General features: G+C 55.9%; 1 protein-coding gene across 6 annotated transcripts in view; it reads right to left on the bottom strand.

Annotated features, from left to right (window-relative positions):
• LOC136152956 (protein FAM193A-like) overlaps positions 1-23,280 on the bottom strand; it is a 200,687-nt gene that overhangs the window by 52,865 nt on the left and 124,542 nt on the right. For 5 of the 6 annotated variants that reach the window (XM_065914528.1, XM_065914527.1, XM_065914530.1 and 2 more), the window contains 5 exons: positions 12,834-12,979; positions 12,473-12,640; positions 8,663-8,897; positions 4,584-4,708; positions 915-1,062 (listed from right to left, as the gene is read on the bottom strand). In XM_065914528.1, coding sequence (XP_065770600.1) covers positions 915-1,062; positions 4,584-4,708; positions 8,663-8,897; positions 12,473-12,640; positions 12,834-12,979 — 822 coding nt within the window. The remainder of the gene's footprint in view (positions 1-914; positions 1,063-4,583; positions 4,709-8,662; positions 8,898-12,472; positions 12,641-12,833; positions 12,980-23,280) is intronic. The other variant, XM_065914531.1, reaches the window with a different exon arrangement.

The following is a 23,280-nucleotide window of genomic DNA, read 5'->3' as shown; positions in this document are numbered from 1 at the left end:
TGCCTCCACAGGAACGACAGGACAGGGGGCAGCGTGTCATGAGCAGAGCAACTCCCGAGGCCACACACTAAGTGCACAGGGGCTGCGAGGAGGCCAGGTGCGGCCACACAGAACGAGCTTGGCTCAGTGGCGCCGAGCTCCGGAAGGTTGCCAGCGGCACCGGCAGGCAGACAGTCTGACCACTTGGGGGAGGATGGCGAGGAGAACCCTCCCACATCCTGAGCGAGACACCCCTGTGAACAGGATGGTCCCTGAGGCTGCAGGACTCCTGGGCTACTCCAGGAAACACAGAGGGGTTGGAACAAAGGGCGCCCTGGGGACAGGCCGGGCCCTTCCCGTGTCCCAACCCCGTGCCTGGCTCAGAAGGCAACACTGAGACCAAGGACCACACAGAGGCCGGGCGGCGCTTGGGGTCCGAGGAGGACACTGGCCCAGCTCACGTCTTCAGCCAGAGCCAAGGGCGTACGTCCCCACAGCCTCAGAGGTGCGCCCTGGGCTCCACCACGGCTTCCCTCAGCCCTTACCCCGCGCCCTCGGGAGAGTTCCGTGCCGAGCGCCTCCCCGCTCCCACCGCCCGGGTGAGGCAGGCAGGCCACTCGGGCCACTGGCTGGCTCGTGCTGCCGGACAGGCTGGGGCACGGGGGCCTGTGCCCCACTGCTCCACGCTGGACCCGCCCGCCTGGTCCAGGTCTGTGTTCCCGTTCAGACGCAGCAGTGGGTGGAGATGGGGGGCCGTGTGTCCCCAGGTTCTGGACGGGAAGTGTCAGTCAACAGCTCCCGAGGGCTGGAGCGGCTCCCAGAGGCCCTGCAGGAGGCCGGAGCCTGGGCGATGGCCAAGCCCGCGGGTGTGCCCTGGAACGCCCCCCCACCATCCCTGGGCACGTCCCCCAGGCACACCCCTTGCGGACACCCACCTGCTCGTCCACATAGGCGTCGATTCTCTTCTGGCACTGCAGCCACTCGGCGGCCACGGCGCGCAGCTCCTCCTCAGAGCGCTGGAACCGCTGCAGCAGCGCGCTGTACGTGTCCTCGCAGCAGCCGTCATGAGTCGTGGTCCCCAGCCTGCAGACAGAGGCCTGTAACCGCCCTGCCGCCACCTCCCCTCCTGAGGCGGCGGGGGCCCCCACTGCACCTGCCCCAAGCCTGCTGCCGGGCCCGCGCAAGAGACGGGCCAGGCGCCCAGAGCCGAGTCTGGCCTAAAGCAGCAGCTCAGACAAGGAACAGATCCTGAGAAAAAAATGAGTTGTGAAGGATGCTGCTCTAAAAAGACTAAGGCCCAGAGATGCCGTCACGACAGGTGGGCTCGTAAAGTATTCTTGCCCGTTCAGATACGCTGATCCAGAGAAAACACAACATTTAATAAGAAATACAAACTGTGGGCCTGACTTTCACATTAAGTATGACAGGAAATTCAGTCCAAAAAAATACAATTACAGTTTCATTTATTCTCTATCATATCTTGTTAAGATGGTAAGGCGACAAATGAGAGAATTAACAGGAAACAAAAGACACACGCCCAGGTAAATAGCCGGATTTCTGAAGAAGAGGGTGCTTGGGAGCGCAGGGCAGGGGGCAGGTCCTGTCATAAGGCAGGTTGACTTTAGAGACCCTTCGTTTTCCTAATCTCTGAACACGTCAACATCTAAGCCAAAATAACGGTGATAAAGACCTAACCGGGAATTTCCAAAACACCACTGTAACTGCTCGGGGCACAGGCTGGCGTGAGCAGGGTCAATAACCCGCAGAGCTCACGCAGAGGAGCCGGAAGCTGCCCGCTGGGTCAGAGCCACTGCACGCACGGGGTTTCCCAGGCAGACTCAGACGCCCACCTGCTCACACCCAGATGCACACACACCTGAAATGGAAACGCTCCCATGTGAAGCAGAGCTAGGGCTATGTCATCATGTTTAAAATGCCTGTGTGTGTTGGTGGGGGGGGTGAGGCGTGGACGCTGGAAAAAAGTCTGGAAGCAACACCAAACTGTTTACGGTACTACCTCTCATCATGATTTCCTGTTTTCAGAACTTTACTTCTGAACTTTATTTCTGAATTTCAGATTGCAATGACAACCTAGTGATTTTATGATAAAAACAAACAACGTGACTGAAGAACGAGCAGGGGTCCACGGTGCAGACAGCCCCCTCCCTGCGGGTGACCACTGTGTGGAGACGTACGCGCGAGGACGGCGTCCTGTGGGCCCCGCACGGAGGGAAACACAGAAACCCACGTCACTGCCAACCTGTGCAGCAAAGCGCAGGGCCGGGAGCCAGCCGCAACCACGGCGGCCAAGCAACGCCAGGGCTAACAGCCCAGGAGTGCCCTCCTAGAGCTGAGCCCGGCCCCAGGACACACCGCTCTTCAGCACTCTGACCCCCAGGCCTCGCCGAGGCAGCTCTGGGCTCCACAGAGCACACGGGCAGCCAGGGGAGAGCGTGGCAGCCTACGAGGCAGCAACGTGGTCCTCCTGGGCCTCTGCAGCCCCGCCATTACAGACCCGTCTCCACCCTTCACGCAGACCCGCCTCCCATGGGGGGCTGTCCGGCCTCCTCTGCACCGCCCGCGGCCCGAGGCGCTCTCCTGTGCTCCGCGGCAGACCTGCTCAGAGCCAGGGGAGGGCAGAGCGGCTGTGGGTGGGGGCGGGGTGGTCCTGGATTCTTAAGGGCGCAGGGGCGGCGGGGGGGGGGGGAGACACTCAGAGCCCAACCAGCAGGCACAGGCTGGGGTGCAGACTGGAACAGGAAGTCACCCGACGGCAGCAAGTGTCCTCAGGGTCAAACGGCATCAACGGTTCAGCAAACAGGTCATCACCTCAACATTCACTCTGCAAACACAACCACCCCACATGATGGGTGGTGGTATCTACGATGAACAATGTCTATGTGAAACAGCATGTGGCGGTGAGTGAGAAGGAAATGAGATAACATCACTTAGGGTGAGTTTATTTACTTAGAAACCTAATTAAACATTCCCTTAGCTTCCCTCGTGGCTCAGACAGTAAAGCATCTGCCTGCAATGCAGGAGACCTGGGTTCAATCCCTGGATCGGGAAGATCCCCTCGAGGAGGAAATGGCAACCTACTCCAGTACTATTGCCTGGAAAATTCCATGGATGGAGGAGCCTCATAGGCTACAAGTCTATGCGATCACAAAGACTCGGACACGACTGAGCAACTTCACTGGTTGACAATTAATACGTATTTTAAAATAAAGACCAAGTCGGGCCACAGCTACAGAAACCATCACAAGCTAAGGAGCTGCAGCAGGTTCCCGGTCCCCCGAGGGGCAGCAGAGTCTGGCGGGGCCGCTCCGCCAGCTGGCTCCACCAACTGTGGCCACACGGACAGGCCAGCTGGGCCCCGAGGGCGTGCACGCTGCAGCACCAGGCCTGGCGGCCCTGCAGGACCCACGATGCAGGCTCCCTGACAGACAGACAAGCTGCAAGGGGAAGCGGGCAGGGTGGGGCCTGCAGATGAGAGCACCTCAAAAGGAACGGAGGTCAGCATGTAATGGTGACGGAGTCTACCTGGAGCAACAGGGACGTTTTGGAAATACTGGTGGTGGTGGTCCAATTATTATTAAAAATGTAACTCCTGCTGCTGAATCATACACTTTAAACCAGTGGATTAATATGGTCTGTCAATTAGACCTCAATAAAGCTCTTAGAAAACACAGGCACCAGGACTTTCCTGAGGCAGAGCGGTCAAGAGTCCACCTGCCGATGCAGGGACATGGGCTCGGTGCCTAGTCCAGGAAGACCCCACGTGCAGCAGAGCAACAAAGCCGGCGCGCCACCAGTCCTGGGCCCGTGCTCAGCAGAGACGCCCCTCAACGTCAAGCCTGCGTGCTGCAGCGAAGAGCTGCCCCCGCTCACCGCGGCCAGAGAAAAGCCCGAATGGCAAGAAGACCCAGTGCGGCCAGAAATAAATGAGTAAACTAAAAAACCAAAACAAACCACTGAGACACAGAACCTTCCTAAGTCAAGTCAGTTTCTTTAAATGAGTAAAGTTTTGAGATCATTTGTAGTTTTTTCCTTTAAAAAAAAGATACAGCAAATCAAAAAGCAGGGAAGATTGTGGAAATGCACATGAGTAGTAAGGAATAAAGACGGGGGCTTCTCTCCTCCCCATCGACAGAGCGAGGGGCCCCGAGCACGGTACGGGGACTCCTGATGGAGCCCAAACAGCAGCAGGAAGCCCCGAGCCCCCGAGGCAGGGGGCGCATCTGAGAGACCTGCCGGGCCACTGCCCCCCGCACCACGCCCGGCCCCATCAGCCCGCCTCTCTCCCCACCCAAGTGCCACAGAGGGGACCACCCCACGGCCACCTAGCAGAACCCGAGTCTTGTCAAATGAAACACCTTGTATCCCAGCTTTGCTTTATTCAGGAGGAACTTCTGGCGTAATTTAGTCGCATTAATCCTGGGTTTGTCGCTCTAGCTGTATTACTCATCGCGTTCTGAGCTTTCTCCCCAGGCTGCATTCTCCCCTCAGCTCTGCACGTTCCTGGCAGGAACGGTCGTGGCGGAGGTGTCCAGGCGCACGCCTGCCGCGCCCCAGGGACAGGACACATGGGGGAGACCGACTACCTGATCTGTGACACCAGGGCTGGCAGGTTGCTCTGGAGAAGCGGCTCCGAGAAGACCAGGTCTTCAAACAGGTGCTTGTTGTGCAGCTCCCACGTCACCTGGAACTTCTTCAGGTGCTCGTTTTCCTAGTTCATTAAACACATACGAGAAGATGCACTGAATTAAAGACTGGAGAACTGGCAGAGCGCGTTCTCCCGTCCCCCCACAAACCATGTCCCTCTATGCAGGCCCAGAACACTGTTCTCTGAGGGGCAGCGAGTCCCTGGGCCTCCCGCCTCCTCCTAACTGACTCAGCAAGACGCACACAGCTGAGGGCGCAGGAGAGAGCGCTCAGCTCACAGCCAATGGTGTCGCTCACAACAGGGCCTTCGAGCGGACTGAGAGCCCCACCAGTCCAACGACTTAACTGCCTACACACCCTCTGGCGCCCAGGGACGATCATGGCCAGCCTGTCCAGAGAAGAGCCTGAGGGGAGTCTAAAAGACCGACAATTCCACGCTGGCAACCTCGTGGGGAGGTCAGCTCTTCCTCTCTCTGATGAACATGGCCACCTCATTCACTACTTTCCACAACCGCTTTACACACTCAATACCCTTCCAGTCATCAGAGCGAGGGCCCTCCAGAGAGAACCGGGGCCTGGGGCTCTGTTCACACACACCCGCTCTGGCTGCAACCACACGTGCGTGAACTCACATGTCAGCCACATGCACGCTCCCTGCGGCGTGTCACCTCGCACCCAGGGAAACTCCTCCACTGGGCCACCGACATCCTCCACAGACCGCAGGGAGCACGGCACTCCCGTCCCTGCTGCAGCAGTGCCTCAGTCTACCCGCCGCCTGGTCTGTCCCCACCCACCGCTCAGCGCGGCCGAGCAGAGGGGCTGACCCCGTGGACGCCCCGGTGCCCTGTGCCCTCACCAGCAGGGGTGGGGGGGCCGAGAGAGCAGGTGAAGGGGAACCCACACATGCCCGCAGAGCAATGCTGGGCGCACGCGTGCCTGCTCCACACAGGCACACACGCTCTGCGCGCAGGGGCCCTCCGCGTGCACGCTGCAGCCATACAGAGCCTCGGCAGGGACCCTCAAACCCTCACCTCTGTCCGCGTTTCCACTGTTGGTTCCTACTGCATGTTTTACCAAAACACTTCACACCAGTTTCTCCTGCACTGCCTCTCAGAGCCATTCCCACACCGGAGAGCTGGGCGGGGTGAAGGCCGGGGCCTGGGAACCAAGACACTGGGCCCACGGCCGGGCATGAAGCTGGATCAGGCACGCTGTTTGAAGACGTGCGCGTCGTGAGCACGGAGTCACAGATGACGTGTGGAAAGCATGCACACACTCCACAGAGGTCCCTCCGCACAGGCGCCGCGCCAGCTGGGACACAGACAACGCAGCGGGCCGCAGTCTGCCAGGGTTCCCAGGGGCAGGGCAGAGGCCCACGCCCAGGTGACGACCTGTCCCCGTGGCAGAGAACATAGAGCAAAGGCACAGCCGCACGAGCCAGGGTCCCGGGAAGGGGTCCCGGAGCAGCGGGCGGGCCTGGGCTGCCGCACGTCTTGGGGAAAAGGGGACGGCCCCTGCCCGCTGGTGTGAGTGCAGCCCTGAGTCACACTGGCAGGGACGGGACCAGAGCTCTGGGCAGGGCATATCCGCTAAAGGTGGCCAGAGGTGAGGACTGCTGTGGGAAGACATTGGCATTTTGTGAGACCTGAAGTCACGCTTCTAGATGAGGCGGGTGAGCAGCCCCCACACTGGCCTCACCATCTCAGATCAGCCTGGGACAGCAACGCACGCCAGTGAGGGGCACGTCCCGCAGCCCCCACAATAACCCTGACCTCGGGGCTGCGGTGCTCCATTCACACACCGGGCAACCTGCCCGGGCCCGGGACAGGGCCTGCGGGGGTGCGCCGTCACAGCTGCTGCAGAGACTGAGCGGGCGCGGGGGCAGGGGCGGGGGTGGCAGCAGACTCAGCGCGGCTGCACCCAGAGGCCGCAGCAAAGCTCCCGGCCGACCTGGGCCTGGCCCCTCCACCCAAACACTCCCACCTGTCACTTCCTGCAGAGAGCGTGGGGCTGGAAGAAGGGCAAGTGTGTGCGGTCACGTCCTAACAGAGCCTGAGAAACAGCAGGCTGGTCAAGACCCTGCTGTCCTTGAGAAGGGAGACTCAGGGTTCCCGCCTATTACAGCCTGGGAAGGCATCTCCTGGATGAACGGAGGCCTCATTTCAGTTCCAATTTTACTTTGGCATTCACGATAATCAGAAAGCCTGTGACCTGTCTGACCCCGGGGATACAAGGACATTTCCCAGAAAAGTCACATTGTGCAGACGCCCTCTACCTCCTGACGCGGTCCGCGTGCTCTGCAGCTCTGGGCCCGTGGAAGACGCTGCCCCTGGAGAAGCAGGGCGGGGTGGGGCAGCAAGCGGAGAGGGAGCAGGCGGGGCGACCGCCAGGGGACTCATGCGGAGGACCCTCTTGTGGCCCACCATAAAACCTGAGCTTTCAAGCAAAACTTAGAACTCTGGAAAATGGACACTTGGCACTGTGGCCTTGAAGCTTCTCCAATTTAAAGGCCCTTCTGAAGAGGATCACAATGATGGTAACAGAAGTGATTTTATATGCTGAGGACTGTGCTGCTTAACCTGACACTGAAGATCATCAGGCAGATCTGTGCAACTCATTCAGTGAACCAATGTTTCCCAAACGATCAAGGTCTGATGTTCAAAAACCCCCTGAAGGGTGAGCGACCCCAACAGACTGTGGCGAAGCAGAGTCCACTCTGTTTGGGGACAGCTTCAGGCCCAGCTTGCAGCCAACCGCCAAGAGGCCCTGGGCCCCGGTGGACTGCCCCAGAGAAGCACGCCCACAGCGCTCTGAGGAGTCTGTGCCAACGCTCCTCCCCTTCCGGAGTAAAGAAGGCCCCATTTTCTTGAACAACTTCACCCAGAGCACCCTGTGAGACTCGGCACAGAGGCAGACGCAAGGAAGCCGCCCGTCCAGCCGGACGCTGGGGCGCTGCGCACAGCCCGCAGCCGCGCCCGCGCGCTCACAACCAGGGCCCCGGCTCTCAGCGCTCACTGCCCTGCGGGAGAGCCGGTGCTCCCTGGGGCGAGGCTCGGGGCGGCCCCTGGCCCTGGAAGCCACCGGCAGGACGGGCTCATTTTCTACTGAGGCCCATCAACTTTAGCGTCACACAAAGACCCTTACGCTTAAAATCTTCAGAACCACCAGTTTTGAAACCAACTGTATTTGTTTCAAAATACAGTTTTACCACTAAGAAAGCACCCAAGGCCAGCGGCATTAATAACAAACTGTGCACAATGAGGACCGCCCCCACAGACGGTTAGACCAAGAAAGCAGAGAGGGCCTGCTTCCCGTCCAGCCGCAGGTGCGCCCAGCCCGCCGAGGCCAGGCCCCAGGGGTGCGTGCCCACCACCTCCTCCTGCAGCCCCTGCGGTCACAGGCCCAGGGAGAGCAAGCCTGCCTGTCCCCTTCACCAGGACTGGAGACGCCCACAGGGGCCGACCTCCCACCTGAGCACGAACCCCTCCTCAGTCCAGCGCTGGGCAGCCCCCACAGCCTGCCCCACCCCAGCCCGGCCTCCCGTGTGCACAACGCAGCGCTCTGCCCCGTGGAGGCGTGCCCCCGCCATCCCCCTCGCTGCCCCACGCGGCCCCCGGCCCCAGCTCCCCACCACGCCCCTCCTCCCATGCAGCAGCCAAGTCCCAAGGGACAGGAAAGAGGGGAAGCAGCCCCCATGCCCCGCACGTCGCCAGAGGAGAAGCAGCAGCCCCCGCGCCCCGCACGTCACTTGAGGAGAAGCAGCAGCCCCCACGCCCTGCACTTCGCCAGAGGAGAGGAAGCAGCCCCTGCGCCCCGCACGTCGCCCGAGGAGAGGAAGCAGCCAGCCCCCGCGTACCGCATGTCGCCCAAGGAGAGGAAGCAGCCCCCGCGCCCCGCACGTCACCTGAGGAGAAGCAGCAGCCCCCGCGCCCCGCACGTCGCCCGAGCAGGGGAAGCAGCCCCCGTGCCCCGCACGTTGCCCAAGCAGCGGACAGCCTAACGGGATGTGGCGCCTCACCAGCGTGCCGAGGAAGCTGCTGATGGTGCGTGCGGCCTGGCACAGGGCGCTGTACTCCTCCAGGAGGAGGGAGATGAACTGGTGCGCCTGCGGCGGGCCCTGCAGGCCGGACGGCGGCTTCACTCTGGACGCGGCCGACAGCTGCCGCAGGAGCCGGACCTTCATCTCCAGCACGTACTCCCGCGCCTGCTGCTCCAGCCGCTGGTAGAGCTGGTAGGGGTCCCGCTCGCAGAGCCTGCATGGGAGAGAGGCACGCTCATCTGCAGGGCCAGCTCCGCCACCCCCCTCCTCCACAGGCAGGGCGCCCAGGGGTCACCGGGCAGACCACAGCGAGGCTGGCGTCTGCCGAGCACCCCATTCAGATGCGGGGCGGTGCGGGGGCCGCTGCGCTCAGACTGCCAGCAGGGGGCAGAGCGTGCGCAGGGGAGCTGGGCTGGAGCCCCAGGAAAACATGTCCGTGCTGCCAGCTGAGGAGCAACAACCCCACAGGAGCTGCCTGGACTGGAAGGCGGCTCGTCCTTCTTCCTAGCGGCTCAGTCTACAGTACAAACAGGCTAGTACTGCTCTCATCATCAGAGGAATCTTAAGAGACAGGATACCTCTTTTCCCACCAAAAAACTAAGTGATAAGATAAAATGTGTCAGCTGAAGATCAGAGATAACAAATCAGTACATGCCCCCCAATCAGGTCACAACATCAAGTATCTGTTTGACCAATTTCCTTCCTAACGCGGAGACAGTCAACTTCTACAAACTTGTTCTGCAGTAACTGGCAGGCCTGTGGTTAGAGACTCCTGGCTTTCACTGCGCACTTCTGAGGAGCCTGCAGGCGGAAGCCGATGACACCGAGGCAGCGGCGACGGGCTCCGTGCACAGCCCGTCGCCAGGAGGACCCGCGAGCACGGAACACAAGAGTGAAACCGAGAGAAACACGGCTCCTGGATTTGGACCACGGCTCCTTTCCCCTCTGGGCACCACGCTGGGCAAAAGGGGCAGAAGTTGTCACCTATTTCACTTGTGCTTCTCAGGCAGCTCAGTGGGTAAAGAGTCTGCCTGTAATGCAGGAGACACAAGAGACGCAGGTTCCATCCCTATGTCGGGAACATCCCGTGGAGAAGGGAATGGCAACCTACTTCAGGCTTCTTGCCTGGAGAACTCCATGGACAGAGGAGCCTGGTGGGTTACAGCGCATGGGGTTGCAAAGAGTCAGACACGACTGAGCAACTGAGCACATTTCATTTTTCAATCACCACACCACACCACTTCGGCTGTAAAAGACAAGAGCCAAGTAAAAACAGAACCCTGCAGCCTTATGAAAACCATGGCCAGAGAAACAAGAAGAACTGAGGAATTCCCACTGTGGTTAGTTCAATTCAGATCGACGATTGGTTTTTAAACGTAGGATAACAAGCATAATTTTAATGACCAGCACAGAGACTACTCTCTGAAACGATGCACCTCATCTCTTAAAGGAGGTCACAGAAGTCTCCAACGACAGGGACAGCAGACCCTACAAGGGGCCTGGATGCCCCCTCCTGGGCTCCCTTAGCCTGGGGGGACTGGACATGTGCTACATTTCATTTCTTTCGTCCATTTCTGCATCTTACAAATTTAACCATGACCACGTGGTCCTCTGGCAGACAGATGTTGTAAAAGTCCTCTGACTGAGGCAGGAGGACGGAGACTCTGTGGAGGCCGAGGAACAGCGGCCCGGCGGCGGGGCCACAGTCCCAGCGCGACTCCAGGGAGTCGGGTAACACAACGCAGAAGAGGGGCGGGCGAGGAGAGAGGGGAGGTCCCCGGAGGTCAGGTCCGATGGTCTCTCTGAGACAGGGACTCTGAAGTCTAGTGTGAAGGACTGCTGCTGCTGTTAAGTCACTAAGTCTGGTCTGACTCTCTGCGACCGGATGGACTGTAGCCCACCAGACGAGTCTGCGCGTGGAATTCTCCAGGCACGAATACTGGAGTGGGTTGCCGTTCCCTTTTCCAGGGGCTCTTCTTGACCCAGGGATCGAACCCATGTTTCCTGTGCTGGCAGGCAGATTCTTTACTACTGAACCTCCAGGGAAGGCCAATGGGAAGGACGGAAGGGAAAAAAGAAATCTGAGTGAGGAGAACACTCCAGACAGAGCGAAAAGCAGAAGCCAGCACTGCTGGTGGCGGCACCATGAGAACCGGTGTGGCTGGAGCGCGCTGGCAGGGTGTGAGCGCGGGGCGTGAGCGCCGGGTGGAGCGCTGGACGTTGAGGGCCACGGGAGGGGCAGGGGGAGTCAGCTGCATGAGCCCCAGAAATGGGCCCTGCAGACACCCTTCCTGGGGTTTGTGCTGGCGTTTGAAACAACAAAAAAGTGTCCTCTAGACATGAAGACCACAAAAAACACAGTACATATAAAACATGTGAAAAACACGAGACACACACAGACCTCAAACAGGGGCTGGAATTTCTGCATTCCCCACAGCATGACCCCCCACCAGGGCACTGCTGTCTCCCGACCTCAGGCACTCCCACAGCGCCGCCGGGACTCCTGCACAGCGCCCGTCTGCTCTGCTCTCTGCTCAGAGTCTCACTGTCTTCTGCTTTACTTAGGCCTCTTCCTGAGCATCCATAGCTGTGACGGGTCTGACGTGCAGCTTATACGTATTTTCCTAATATTCACCAAGAAACCCAACTGCTGAATAAGGCGTATACTGCCTAGAGTCATCTCAGGTACAAAAAAACCACTGACTAGTTCCCATAGCCCACGGCCAGTCACCACTCCTACCTCCAGAATGCACAGTGAACAGGAGGGAGAAAACCTCAGAGACTGCAATCAAACCAGGAGAAGCAGACCAAAGCGAAATCCACCTAATTCACTGCTCTTATTTGGAACGCCTCTAAAAAGAGAAACAAGACGGCACGAACTGCGGTGGTGGCGGTCGTGGCTCCGTCGCTATCTATGATCAGGCGTCTCTGTTCCTCGTGACCCCCATGGACTGGAGCTCACCAGGCTCCTCTCTCCATGGCAAGAACTTTGCAGGCCAGAGTGCTCGAGTGGGCTGCCATTCCCTCCTCCAGGGGACCTTCCTCACCCAGAGATCGAACCTGCGTTTCCTGCACTGGCAGGCGGATTCTTCACCAGCTGAGTCCCCTGGGAAGTCTGGCTTCCCTGTGGCTCAGCTGGTAAAGAATCTGCTGCAACGCAGAAGACCTGGGTTCTGTCCTGGGTTGGGGAGACCCCCTGGAGGAGGGAATGGCAGCCCACTCCAGTATTCTGGCCTGGCAATCCCATGGACTGCATGGTCTGTGGGGACTCTTGTATGTCGCAGAGTCAGACACAACTGAGCGCCTTTCACTTCACTTCACCTCACCTGGGAAGTGTACAAACTATAAAGAAGAATCAATTCTGCACTGTCACTGTGCCAAGGTCCCGGCCACACCCTGGGCCCCTCCCAGTGAGAAACGGCCACACAAACAGGCCAGCTGCTGGCTCCCCAGGCACGGCCTGACCCCACAGAGCCTGCAGTCCCTCAGCTGCTCAGGGGCGTCACCGCCTCTCCTCCGTGAGGCAACAAGCCAGCAGGGCCCGAGGAGCACCCCCACCGCCCCAGGGCCAGCCCGCACCCCAGCACTGCCTGCTGCCGACCTCAGCGCTGAGGGGCGACGGGGCACGTCCGTTCCCCCTCAGCCTGCAGGCAACAAGCGTCCAGTGGAATCAGAACCGGAGCCTTTACCCGGCCCGTCTGCTGCCACCGCGTGCCTGAGGCTGACCCTGAGAGGGGCCCGCTGAGCACCCGGGGGCTCCGGGAGGGGCCGGGCCCGGGCAAGGCGTACCTGTCCACAAGCTCCTTCACCCCCTCCTTGTCGGGCACCAAGGACTGGTCTTGGTCGTCCGCGAGCGGGGTGCCCGCCTGCCGGTAGATGCAGCGGACGGTGTAGCGCACCTCTGACCAGTAGTTCTGCAGCTGCTGGGGTTCCCGCTCCGCCTCTGCCGAAATCTCCCTGGGGACACAGGCAGCCGGGCAGTCAGGGGACCGCGGGGCCAGCCCCTGTGCGCCAGCCCGCTCTCTTTCCCGTCCTCCGGCGGCGGCAGCCCCCCAGGCGGGGCAGCCCCTGTGTGGGGCTTGCTGATCCAGGGAGCCCCCGCCCTCCGGGCGGTGCTCAGGGCGGGGAGCAAGGGGAGCCCGGGGGGTACCTGCGCTCGCTGCAGGCCTCGCAGGCGCACGCGGGGTCCGCGGGGGTGGCCGCAGGCATCGGCTGAGCACCCAGGGCGAGCCGCCCGCCACTGCCAGCCTCTGTCTGCGAGCCGAGCGGGGTGTGGAGAAGGAAGTCTTGACCCTGCTTCAGAAAGAGAACAGACACGTCAGGTTAAACGTTCGTGGCCCAATTAGCCACTAACTATTCAGGAAAACACCTTTTAGAAAAAATGTAAAACCTACATGTTAAAAAGAAAACATTTCAACTGACAATGCGTAGGAAACTTTCTCTCTTGACATTTGAGCGTTTTGCCCAGGACCAATTACTTTTTTAACCTTCAGACAGTCACACCGTGACCACACAAGGACAGTGTTTTACAAAGGGCAGTCCCAAACCAGGGCTCTGTAAGGGCCTGAAGGGTCGGACGGGGACGCAGGGGGAGAGAGTCAGGAGCGAGGGGCATGCGTGCACCGACAGCTGAGTCAAGCGGGGCAGAAACCAGAGCAGCGCTGGAAAGCTGCTGTCCTTTCCCTAAACAGGGAACAAAGAGCAGCTCCACCCCAGCGCCCTGACCGCTGCACCATCCCGGGGACACCGCCCCCCGTGACGACCTCACCCCCGAGACGGTGCTCAGCGGGCCCCCGGCAGCCACTCTCCGAGTCTGCCCCACGGAATCCAGCGGGAAGCAGGCTCACACCTCGACCCCCAGCCTGGCCAGCACGGAGGCCACAGCCCCGGGCCCGCCGCACAGACCCCACCCGCACCTCTTCCTGCCTCAGAACGCGGTCCTGGGACCCAAGCAGCTGCCACCCTGTCCCTCCGAGTTGGGGCCTACAGGCCCCCACCTGCGGCAGGAAGGTGTTCGCGCGCTCTCCCCCACGGCCGGCCGGCTGGCGGCCACAAGCAGAGCCCCCACGGGAGGGGTTGGGGACCCGAGGACCGCATCGTCCCGCCCCTGCCCCCGTGGGCTGAGTGGAGTCTCCAGACAAGCCCCGCTGGCAGCAGAGCTGAGCGGAGCCAGTGCAAGAAAACCCCCAACACGCGGGGGGCGGGAGCTGGGAAGCCACCCCCAAGCTGAGGCAGGGCTTGCAGTCACGAAGGAACCCCCCAAGAAAGCTCCTGCTGCACGAGAGACCCTGGGATGACTCTGGAGGCAGAGTGGGGACGGGGCGTCACAGTCCCCAGCGGGCAGGCCAGCGCCAGGTCTCAATTGAGTCCAGGAAAACCGCAACCTCCTATAAGCAAGAGCCGTCCGCTGCGGGCCCGTGAGGATGCTGGAGCCGGCCCCAGAGAATCACAGCAAGACCGTGAACAACAGGAGCAGCGGGGGGTGGGGGGACGACAAGGACATGGGACAGGCAGCCCTGCCCCCTCAAGACGTGCCCTGGTAACCCTGGCGACCCAGGGGAGAAGCCCTAAGCCAGATGAGACACCCGGGATCTTTTGTGGACGGGACCCGAATATCTGAAGACAAGACAATCCCGCCCTGAAGACGACTTGAGGGGCGATGGTCTGATGGGCAGGGCCGGGCAGGCAGCTGCGGTGGGTGGGCGGCCAGCCGTGCCCACGCACACACCCACGACCACCGCGGGGCCTGCCCAGCTGAGGCCACCACCAGCGCCTGGGCCTCGATGCTGCGGTGCCACGACCACGCTCACACACAGGGACCTGTCCTCCGAGCCGCAGCAGGTGGTGTTTAAAACAAGCGTGAGGTCGTGCAGATCCCCTGCAAAGAGCCCCTGCCGTCACCAGCACTTGCGAACACTCTGCAGTCCTCCCAGCCTTCCAGGGTTCCCCGAACAGAGGTCTGCTTCTACATGACTGCGCTGGTCCCCGCACACAGAGCGTGACCCACTGAGCCTGTGAACGGCTGTGCCAGAAGAATCCATCAGCCATGCCTCAGCAAAGAAGCTTACTGGGCGGAGGGGGTGAACCAGTTCTCCGCTCCAAACCCAATGCTCTCTGCCCTGCGACCACCGCTCCTCTGCCGTGCCCCCCCAGCCCCAGGCCCGGCGAGCCCGCCAGCCGCAGCCCCCCAGCAGCCGTGCCCTTGGGCCCACCGTCCACCCACAAGGCTGCCCCTGCGCACCAGGCGGCACCCTCAGAACGCCCTCTCGGGCCCGTGCATCGGCCTCCTGTTGCTGGCTCCTCACTCCCCAGGTTCAAGGGGGCCTGTCCACACGAGCGGCGCGCTGCCAGCCCCGAACCCCGTCTCCTTGGCTAACCTCTGACGTGACAAACTGCCCCTGTCTTCGCCACGACAAGATCTGTTCTGTGAGGGCACGACCCTTTCTGACCTGCCGGCCACTGCACGCGAGCACCAGTGATGCTGCCGGGTAGCGTCTTGGCCGGGGCAGACTCGGCCACGATCCTGGGATGTAACGCTTCCCGCTGACAAGGGAGGAACCGCACGCACCGTGACCACACAGCGAACTCTTAAACGCGTCACCTCACCGTGTGCACCTCGGACAGATGACCTTCGGTTACTATGCTCTGCCCAAGTCCCACGCAGCTTAAAAGACCCAGCACTTCAACCACATAAGATGGACAATGTCCACAACTGGCAACAGAGTCACGAGGCAGGAAAATACAACACATGACCAGGAGGGTCTGAACCGCTGGATCACCAGGAAAGGCCCCCTGTGTGCATTTTTTACCTGGGTTGTTTGGTTTCTTGCTGAGTTGTAGAGAGTTCTTGACATATTTGGGGTATTATCCCCTTATCAGATATGTGGTTTGCAAATATTTTTTTCTATTCTGCAGATTTTCTTTTCACTTTCTTGATGGTTTCTTTTGCTATGCAGAAGCTCTTTAACTTTATGTGGCCCCAGCTATTTATTTTTTATTATGTTGCTTGTGCTTTAGATGTCAAATCCAAAAACTCACTTCTGAGACCACATCAAGAAGCTTTATTTCCCAGGAGTTTCAAAGTTTCGAATCTTCCGCTGAAGTCTGTGACCCATTCTGAACTAATGTTTCTGAGAGGTGTAAGACATGGGCCAAGTTTCATTCTTTCACGTGTGAATATCCAATTGTCCCAGAACGATTTATGGAAAAGACTGTCTGTTCTCCACAGATTACTGATGAATAAATCACAATACATCACACACTAAATTATATGTGAAGTGTAGTATGTGAAGAGTGAATTCATTACGTCAGTCAAAGGGAAAGTGCAGCTTCCCAGAGAGCACGAGGACTGCTGTAAACTAAGGCAGTACACGCACACGCCACTCTCACGAGGGTCAGAAACAGGTAAAACCAACTTATCATCTAGAGACACAGACAGGCAGTTTTAAAAGGGTTTAAGAAACTGAGGGAATGATAAATATGAGAGGACAGTGGCTATCTCAGAAGGAGAGGGAAAAAAAGATGGGCAGGGGGGCGCACGATGGTCTGGTTTCCAATGCTGACCGGGGCTTATTATCCCTCGCAACGTGTATACTGTATACATGGTCACACATAGATCAAATATTACATAGCAAAAATAGGATTTAAATGAACGGCAAACCCTCCCCAACTGCCAGCTCTTCTCCTCACTACTTCACGTCCCTTCCGAGGCCCCCTCAGCCTCACCGTCCCTTCCGGGTCCGCCCTCTCCCCCCACACAGTGAAGCGCTGAAGCATCAGCCCCCTCACCCCTTTTTAAATCTGACTTATTTCTGGCTACGCTGGGTCTTCTCTAGTCTGGTGAGAGGGGCTACTTTCCCTGCGGTGCACGGGCTTCCCATTTCGGGGGCTTCTCCTGTTGGGAGCACAGGCTCAGCAGGCGTGGTGCACAGGCTCAGGTGCTCTGCGGCATCTCTGATACTCCCAGACTGTGTCCCAGGATCGAACCCGTGTCCCCCGCACTGGCAGGCAGACTCTCAGTCACCAGCCCCCCACCGTGACATCTCAGCTTCCCCACCACTCAGGGACTGCTCAGAGTGCAGCCTGGCCTCTGCCCCCGCCGCTCCGCTAGCACAGGCCTAGCCAAGGGCTCTGTTGCGGGCTGGGATTCTCACGGCAGGGGCTTCTCTCCTGGCGGGGCACAGGCTTAGCTGCTCCACGGCATGTGGGACCTTCCTGGATGAGGGATTGGACCCGTGTCTCCTGCACTTGAAGGCAGAGTATTTACCACTGAGCCATCAGGGAAGCCCCTGAATCTGCAAATCTTGAAAATAAAACTGCGGATTCCACTTGACAGAAGTGAAGTCAGAAGATCTGTCTGACCTACAGTCAGACGGGTGGGGAGGATCTAGCAATATCCAGGTAACAAGTTAAAAAGAGAGCTCAGTGACATCTATACCAATAAAGTTAAAGGAAGAAAACAACAACAACAAAAAAACCATTGAAATAACATAAATAAAAGTCAAGTAATTCTGATTAACTTTTTTTAAAGCTGCAAAAGCATAATACAGAAAAACATGGAACATTTATAACTGGCAAGAGAGTCCATATACTTACGGGATCAGAAAACTTCATGTTAGAAAGAAGTTAACTTTCCTCCTCCCAGCTCACAGTCAGTACCATCCTGGTCAAACCTCAACAGGGTTTTTCTTCTGTGTATGTGTCCGTGTGCTGGCGGCTGTGTGCATGTGCGTGTGTGGAACTGACAAGATAACTTTCAAGTACACAGAAGCGGAAAGCACCAAGAATGACCAGGCAGATCTGACGAGCATGAGGTAAGAGGCCTTTCTCTCTGAAAACGCGTCACAGGGCCACGGCCATCACGACACCCACAGCACAGCGGACCAGGAGCCGCTGGCTCTTCACCATCATGCACTTAGTTAGAAACGTCAGCGCCACTTGTAAGTGTCCGTGATGCTGCCAAGTCAGTAGCCGTGTTAAACCTCAACCCTTAAGCACGTCTTGTGAACAGTTAATGTGACGAAACGGGAGTCTGCACAGAGAGCTTTGGCAACTCTCCGAAGAGCGGAGCTGTGCAGCGAGTGAGCCCCTCTGTCCCGGAAACATCAACCTGACCGTACCGAGTGCCTGCCAGACCCATCTGTGCGTCTTCAGACTTGGATACTGTCGGACATCGTCTCAAAAATGAATGAAATAAGCCTGTCTCTTCAAGGAAAACAGCTGATGCTACTTGTAGCCAGTCACAAAGTTGGAGCTTTCAAGCAAAAATCAGAAGTTTGGAAAACATGTGTCCATTACAGACGGTTTGAAAGCTTATACACATTTGGACACCTTTCTGAATATCGGTGGTGACAGTAACAAATGTGACTTGTTAAGAAAAATAAAACACAAACCTGGACGTTGAAAGACATCCCTATCGGGAAGCTCTCCCTCCCTGGGTAACCTACTACTGTGCAAATGACCAGCGTGTGGTGCTGCACACTCGCGTGTGGGCAAGAGATTCGTTCAGAGCGCTGCAGCTCACCCACAGAAACTGCTAGCTGTCACAGCCGGGCGTGCTACCAGGGAAAACCCACAGTTGCCTGAAAAAGTGACTACATGCAGCTTCAATCGAACCACCTAACACACAAGCAGAGAGGAGATCCCGGCTGTCCTCCATTATCCAAACATGAAGAAGACCTGAAAAGAGCGCTACTCTTACTACTTTTGTTTTGGAAATAGTTTTCATCAACAAATATGCTATTAATCTTAACCCTGTGCTGTGCTTACTTGCTTAGTCGTGTCCGACTCTCTGCGACCCCAGGACTGTAGCCCACGAGGCTACTATGTCCACGGGGATTCTCCAGGCAAGAATACAGGAGTGGGTTGCCATGTCCTCCTCCAGGGGATCTTCCTAACCCAGGGATCGAACCCAGGTCTCCCGCACCGCAGGCAGATTACCGTCTGAGGTACCAGGGAAGCCCAAGAATACTGGAGTGGGTAGCCTACCCATTCTCCAAGGGATCTTCCCAACCCGGGAATCAAACCGAGTTTCCTGCACTGCAGGCTGAGCTAACCCTGCTGCTGCTGCTAAGATGCCTCAGTCGTGTCCAACCCTGCGCGACCCCACAGGTGGCAGCTATGGGCCAGCACTTCCTCTGCTACACGTATATACAACAGGATGTGTAAGCCTGTGCTCCAGGATCATCAGTCGAAACAGCAAAATCGGGAAAGCAAACACACTGCAGTATAAACTCACAAAGGGGGACAGTGGATAACTAACCAAACTGACCACATGGACCACAGCCTCGTCTGACTCAATGAAACTCTGAGCCATGCCATGTGGGGCCACCCAAGGCCGATGGGTCATGGTGGGGAGGTCTGACAGAATGTGGTCCACTGGAGAAGGGAATGGCAAACCCCTTCAGTATTCTTGCCTTGAGAACCCCATGAACAGTATGAAAAGGCAAAAAGATAGGACACTGAAAGAGGAACTCCCCAGGTCTGTAGGTGCCCAATATGCTACTGGAGATCAGTGGAGAAATAACTCCAGAAAGAATGAAGAGACGGAGCTAAAGCAAAAACAATGCCCAGTTGTGGATGTGACTGGTGATGGAAGAAAGGTCTGATGCTGTAAAGGGCAATATTGCCTAGGAACCTGCAATGTTAGGTTTTTGCATCAAGGTAAACTGGAAGTGGTCAAACAGGAGACGGCGAGAGTGTACGTCGACATTTGATGCATCAGTGACCTATAATGGACTTGAATGGGCGAATTTAATTCAGATGACCATTGTATCTACCACTGTGGGCAAGAATCCCTTAGGAGAAGTGGAGTAGCCCTCACAGTCAACAAAAGAGTTCGAAATGCAGTAAAAAAATGACAGAATGATCTTGGTTCGTTTCCAAGGCAAACCATTCAATATCGCAGCAATCCAAGTCTAGCCCCCAATCACTAATGCCGAAGAAACGGAACAGTTCTATGAAGACCTACAAGACCTCTGAGAACTACCACCAAAAAAAAGATGTCCTTTTCATCATAGGGGACTGGAATGCAAAAGAAGGAAGTCAAGAGATACCGGGAGTAACAGGCAAGTATGGTCTTGGGAGTACAAAATGAAGCAGGGCAAAATCTAAGTTTTGCCAAGAGAACGCACTGGTCATAGCAAACACCCTCTTCCAACAACACAAGAGACAACTCTACATGTGGACAGCACCAGATGGTCAACACCAAAATCAGACTGATTATATTCTTTGCAGTCAAAGATGGAAAAGATCTATAGACTCAGCAAAAACAAGACCAGGAGCTGACTGTGGCTCAGATCATGAACTCCTTATTGCCAAATTCAAATTTAAACTGAAGAAAGTAGGGAAAACCACTAGACCATTCAGGTATGGTCTAAATCAAATCCCTTATGATTATACAGTGAAAGTGACAAATAGATTCAAGGGATTAGATCTGATAGAGTGCCTGAAGAACTATGGATGGAGGTTTGTAACACTGTGCAGGAGGCAGTGATCAAAACCATCCCCAAGAAAAAGAAATGCAAACAGGCAAAATGGTCGTCTGAGGAGGACTTGCAAACAGCTGAGAAAAGAAGAGAAACAAAAGGCAAAGGGGAAAAGGAAAGATATATTCACCTGAATGTAGACTTCCAAAGTATAGCAAGGAGAGATAAGAAAGTCTTCCTAAGTGAACAATGCAAAGAAACAGAGGAAAATAAAAGAATGGAAAAACCAGAGATCCCTTCAAGAAAATCAGAGATACCAGGGCAACATTTCATGCAGAAATGGGCACAATAAAGGACAGAAACAGTATGGACCTAACAAGCAGAAGAGATTAAGAAGAGGTGGCAATAATACACAGAAGACTGTACAAAAAAATCTTAATGACCCAGATAACCATGATGGTGTGATCACTCACCCAGAGCCAGACACCCTGGAATGCGAAATCAAGCACGCCTTAGGAAGCATCACTATGAACGAAACTAGTGGAGGTGATGGAATTCCAGCTGAGCTATTACAGATCCTAAAAGATGATGCTGTGAAAGTGCTGCACTCAATATGCTAGCAATTTTGGAAAATTTGGAAAACCTAGCAGTGGCCCACAGGACTGGAAAACTCACATGGCCCAAAGAAGGGCAATGCCAAAGACCGTTCAGACTACCACACGGCTGCACTCATCTCACGTGCTGGCAAGGTCATGCTCAAAATCTTCTAAGCTAGGCTTCAACAAAAACTTCCCAGAACCAAAAACTTCCAGATGTACAAGCCGGATTCATAGGAAAAGCAAGAGAATTCCAGAAAAACATCTACTTCTGCTTCACTGACTACACTATAACTTATGACTGTGTGGATCACAAAAACTGGAAAATTCTTAAAGAGGTGGGAATACCAGACCACCTTACCTTACCTGTCTCCTGAGAAATCTGTATGCAGGTCAAGAAGCATCAGTTAGAACTGGACATGGAACAACAGACTGGTTCCAAAGTGGGAAAGGAGTAGTCAAGGCTGTATATTGTCACCCTGCTTATTTTTAACTTATGTGCAGAGTACATCATGCGAAATGCCGGGCTGGATAAAGCACAAGCCGGAACCAAGATTGCTGGTAGAAACATCAATAACCTCAGATAATGCAGATGACACCACCCTTATGGCTGAAAGTTTAGAGGAACTGAAGAACCTCTTGATGTAGGTTAGAGAGAAGAGTGTTTAAGCTGGCTTAAAACAACATTCAGAAAACTAAGATGATGGCATCCAGTCCCATCACTTCATGGCAAACAGACAGGGAAAAAATGAAATACTGACAAACTTTATTTTCTTGAACTCTAAAATCACTGTAGACAGTGACTGCAGCCATGAAATTAATTAAAAGACACTTGCCCTTGAAGAAAAGCTAAGACGAGTCTATACAGCGCATTAAAATACAGAGACATTACTTTCCTGAGAAAGGTCCACAGAGTCAAAGCTATGGTTTTTCCAGTAGTCAAGTATGGAAGTCAGAGTTGAACCACAAAGAAGGCTGAGTGCTGAAGAATTGATGCTTTTGAACTGTGGTGCTGGAGAAGACTCTTGAGAGTTCCCTGGACTGCAAGGAGATCCAACCAGTCCATCCTAAAGGAAATCAATCTTGAATATTCACTGGAAGGACAGATGCTGAAGCTGAAGCTCCAATACTTTGGCCACCTGATGTGAAGAGCCGACTCACTGGAAAAGATCCTGATGCTGGCAAAGATTGGAGGTGGGAGGAGAAGGGGACAACAGAGGATGAGATGGTCAGATGACGACATCACTGACTCAATGGACATGAGTTTGGCCAAGCTCCGGCAGATGGTGAAGGACAAGGCAGCCTGGCCTGCTGCAGTCCATGCGTTCACAAGGAGTCGGACACTGAGCAACTGAACAGCAACAACACAGTGTGACGAAAATGAAAACACTAAAACATCTAAGAATCTCAAACGCGACACTGAACCAGCGACGCGTACCGTGTGACACCTGTCAATAAAGCTCAAAGCTCCGGAAGAGCAGGACAGCGTGCAGAGGGACAGTGGTGAGGCTGTGTAACTGAGGAAGAGGAGCGGGAGGGGGGTGGGTGGGGACGAAGGGCAAAGCCTGACTGGGGAAATATCGCTGCAGCAGAAATCAACCCAAAGAGATCAGCGGTCACCGGAGGGGACGAGGATTCATTCCGCCATTAAGAAATAGCTCCTCAGGACTTCCCTGGTGGTCCTGTAGCTAAGACTCTGCGCTCCCAAGGCCGAGAGCCTGGGTTCGATCCCTGATCAGGGAACTAGATCCCACAGCCTGCAACTGAAAGATCCAGCATGCTGCAACTAAGACTCAGCTCAGCCAAAAAAAGAAATAAGCATTTTTTTAAAATAAATAGCTTCTCAAATGCACATCAAAATCACAATGAGATTAACACCTCTCACCTGTCAGAATGTCTTGTCATCAAAAAGACCACAAATAACAACTACTGGTGAGGATGTGGAGAAAAGAGAACCCTTGTACACTGCTGGTGGGAAGGCAACTGGTGCAGTCTCTGTGTTACACAATGAGGAGCTTCCTCAAAAAACGAGCAACAGAGCTAACACACAATCTGGCAACTCCACTCCAGGGTAGATATTTGAAGAAAATGAAAACACCAATTTGAAAAGACACATGCACGCCAGTGTTTGCAGCAGCACTGTTTACAGGGGCCAGGACACGGAAGCAACCTAAATGTCCACCAACAGATGAGCGGACAAAGATGCAGTGTGTACAGACACGTGTGCACAGTGGAACACCACTCAGCCATTAGAAACAGAGAACTTTTCCATCGACAGCAACATGGATGGACTTGAAGGGTGTTATGCTAAGTGAGATAAGTCAGAGAAAGACAACTACTACATGATGTGACTTATATATGTGGAATCTAAAAAACGAAACAAACTAGTGAGTATAACAAAACAGAGAAACAGACCCACAGACATAGAGAGTAAACTAGTGGTTATCAATAGGCAAAGGAAGGCAGGAGGGGCAGGGGAGTGGAGGGGGATTAAAAGATACAAACTACTATGTGTAAATTAGATAAGCAACAAATTATAAGGATATACTGTACAGGACAGGGGAATATACCCAAT

This window comes from Muntiacus reevesi, chromosome 22 (assembly GCF_963930625.1).
Source record: "Muntiacus reevesi chromosome 22, mMunRee1.1, whole genome shotgun sequence".
NCBI lineage: Eukaryota > Metazoa > Chordata > Mammalia > Artiodactyla > Cervidae > Muntiacus > Muntiacus reevesi.
Note: the sequence above shows the minus strand (reverse complement) of the source record. Positions and strands in the feature narration are given on the sequence as shown.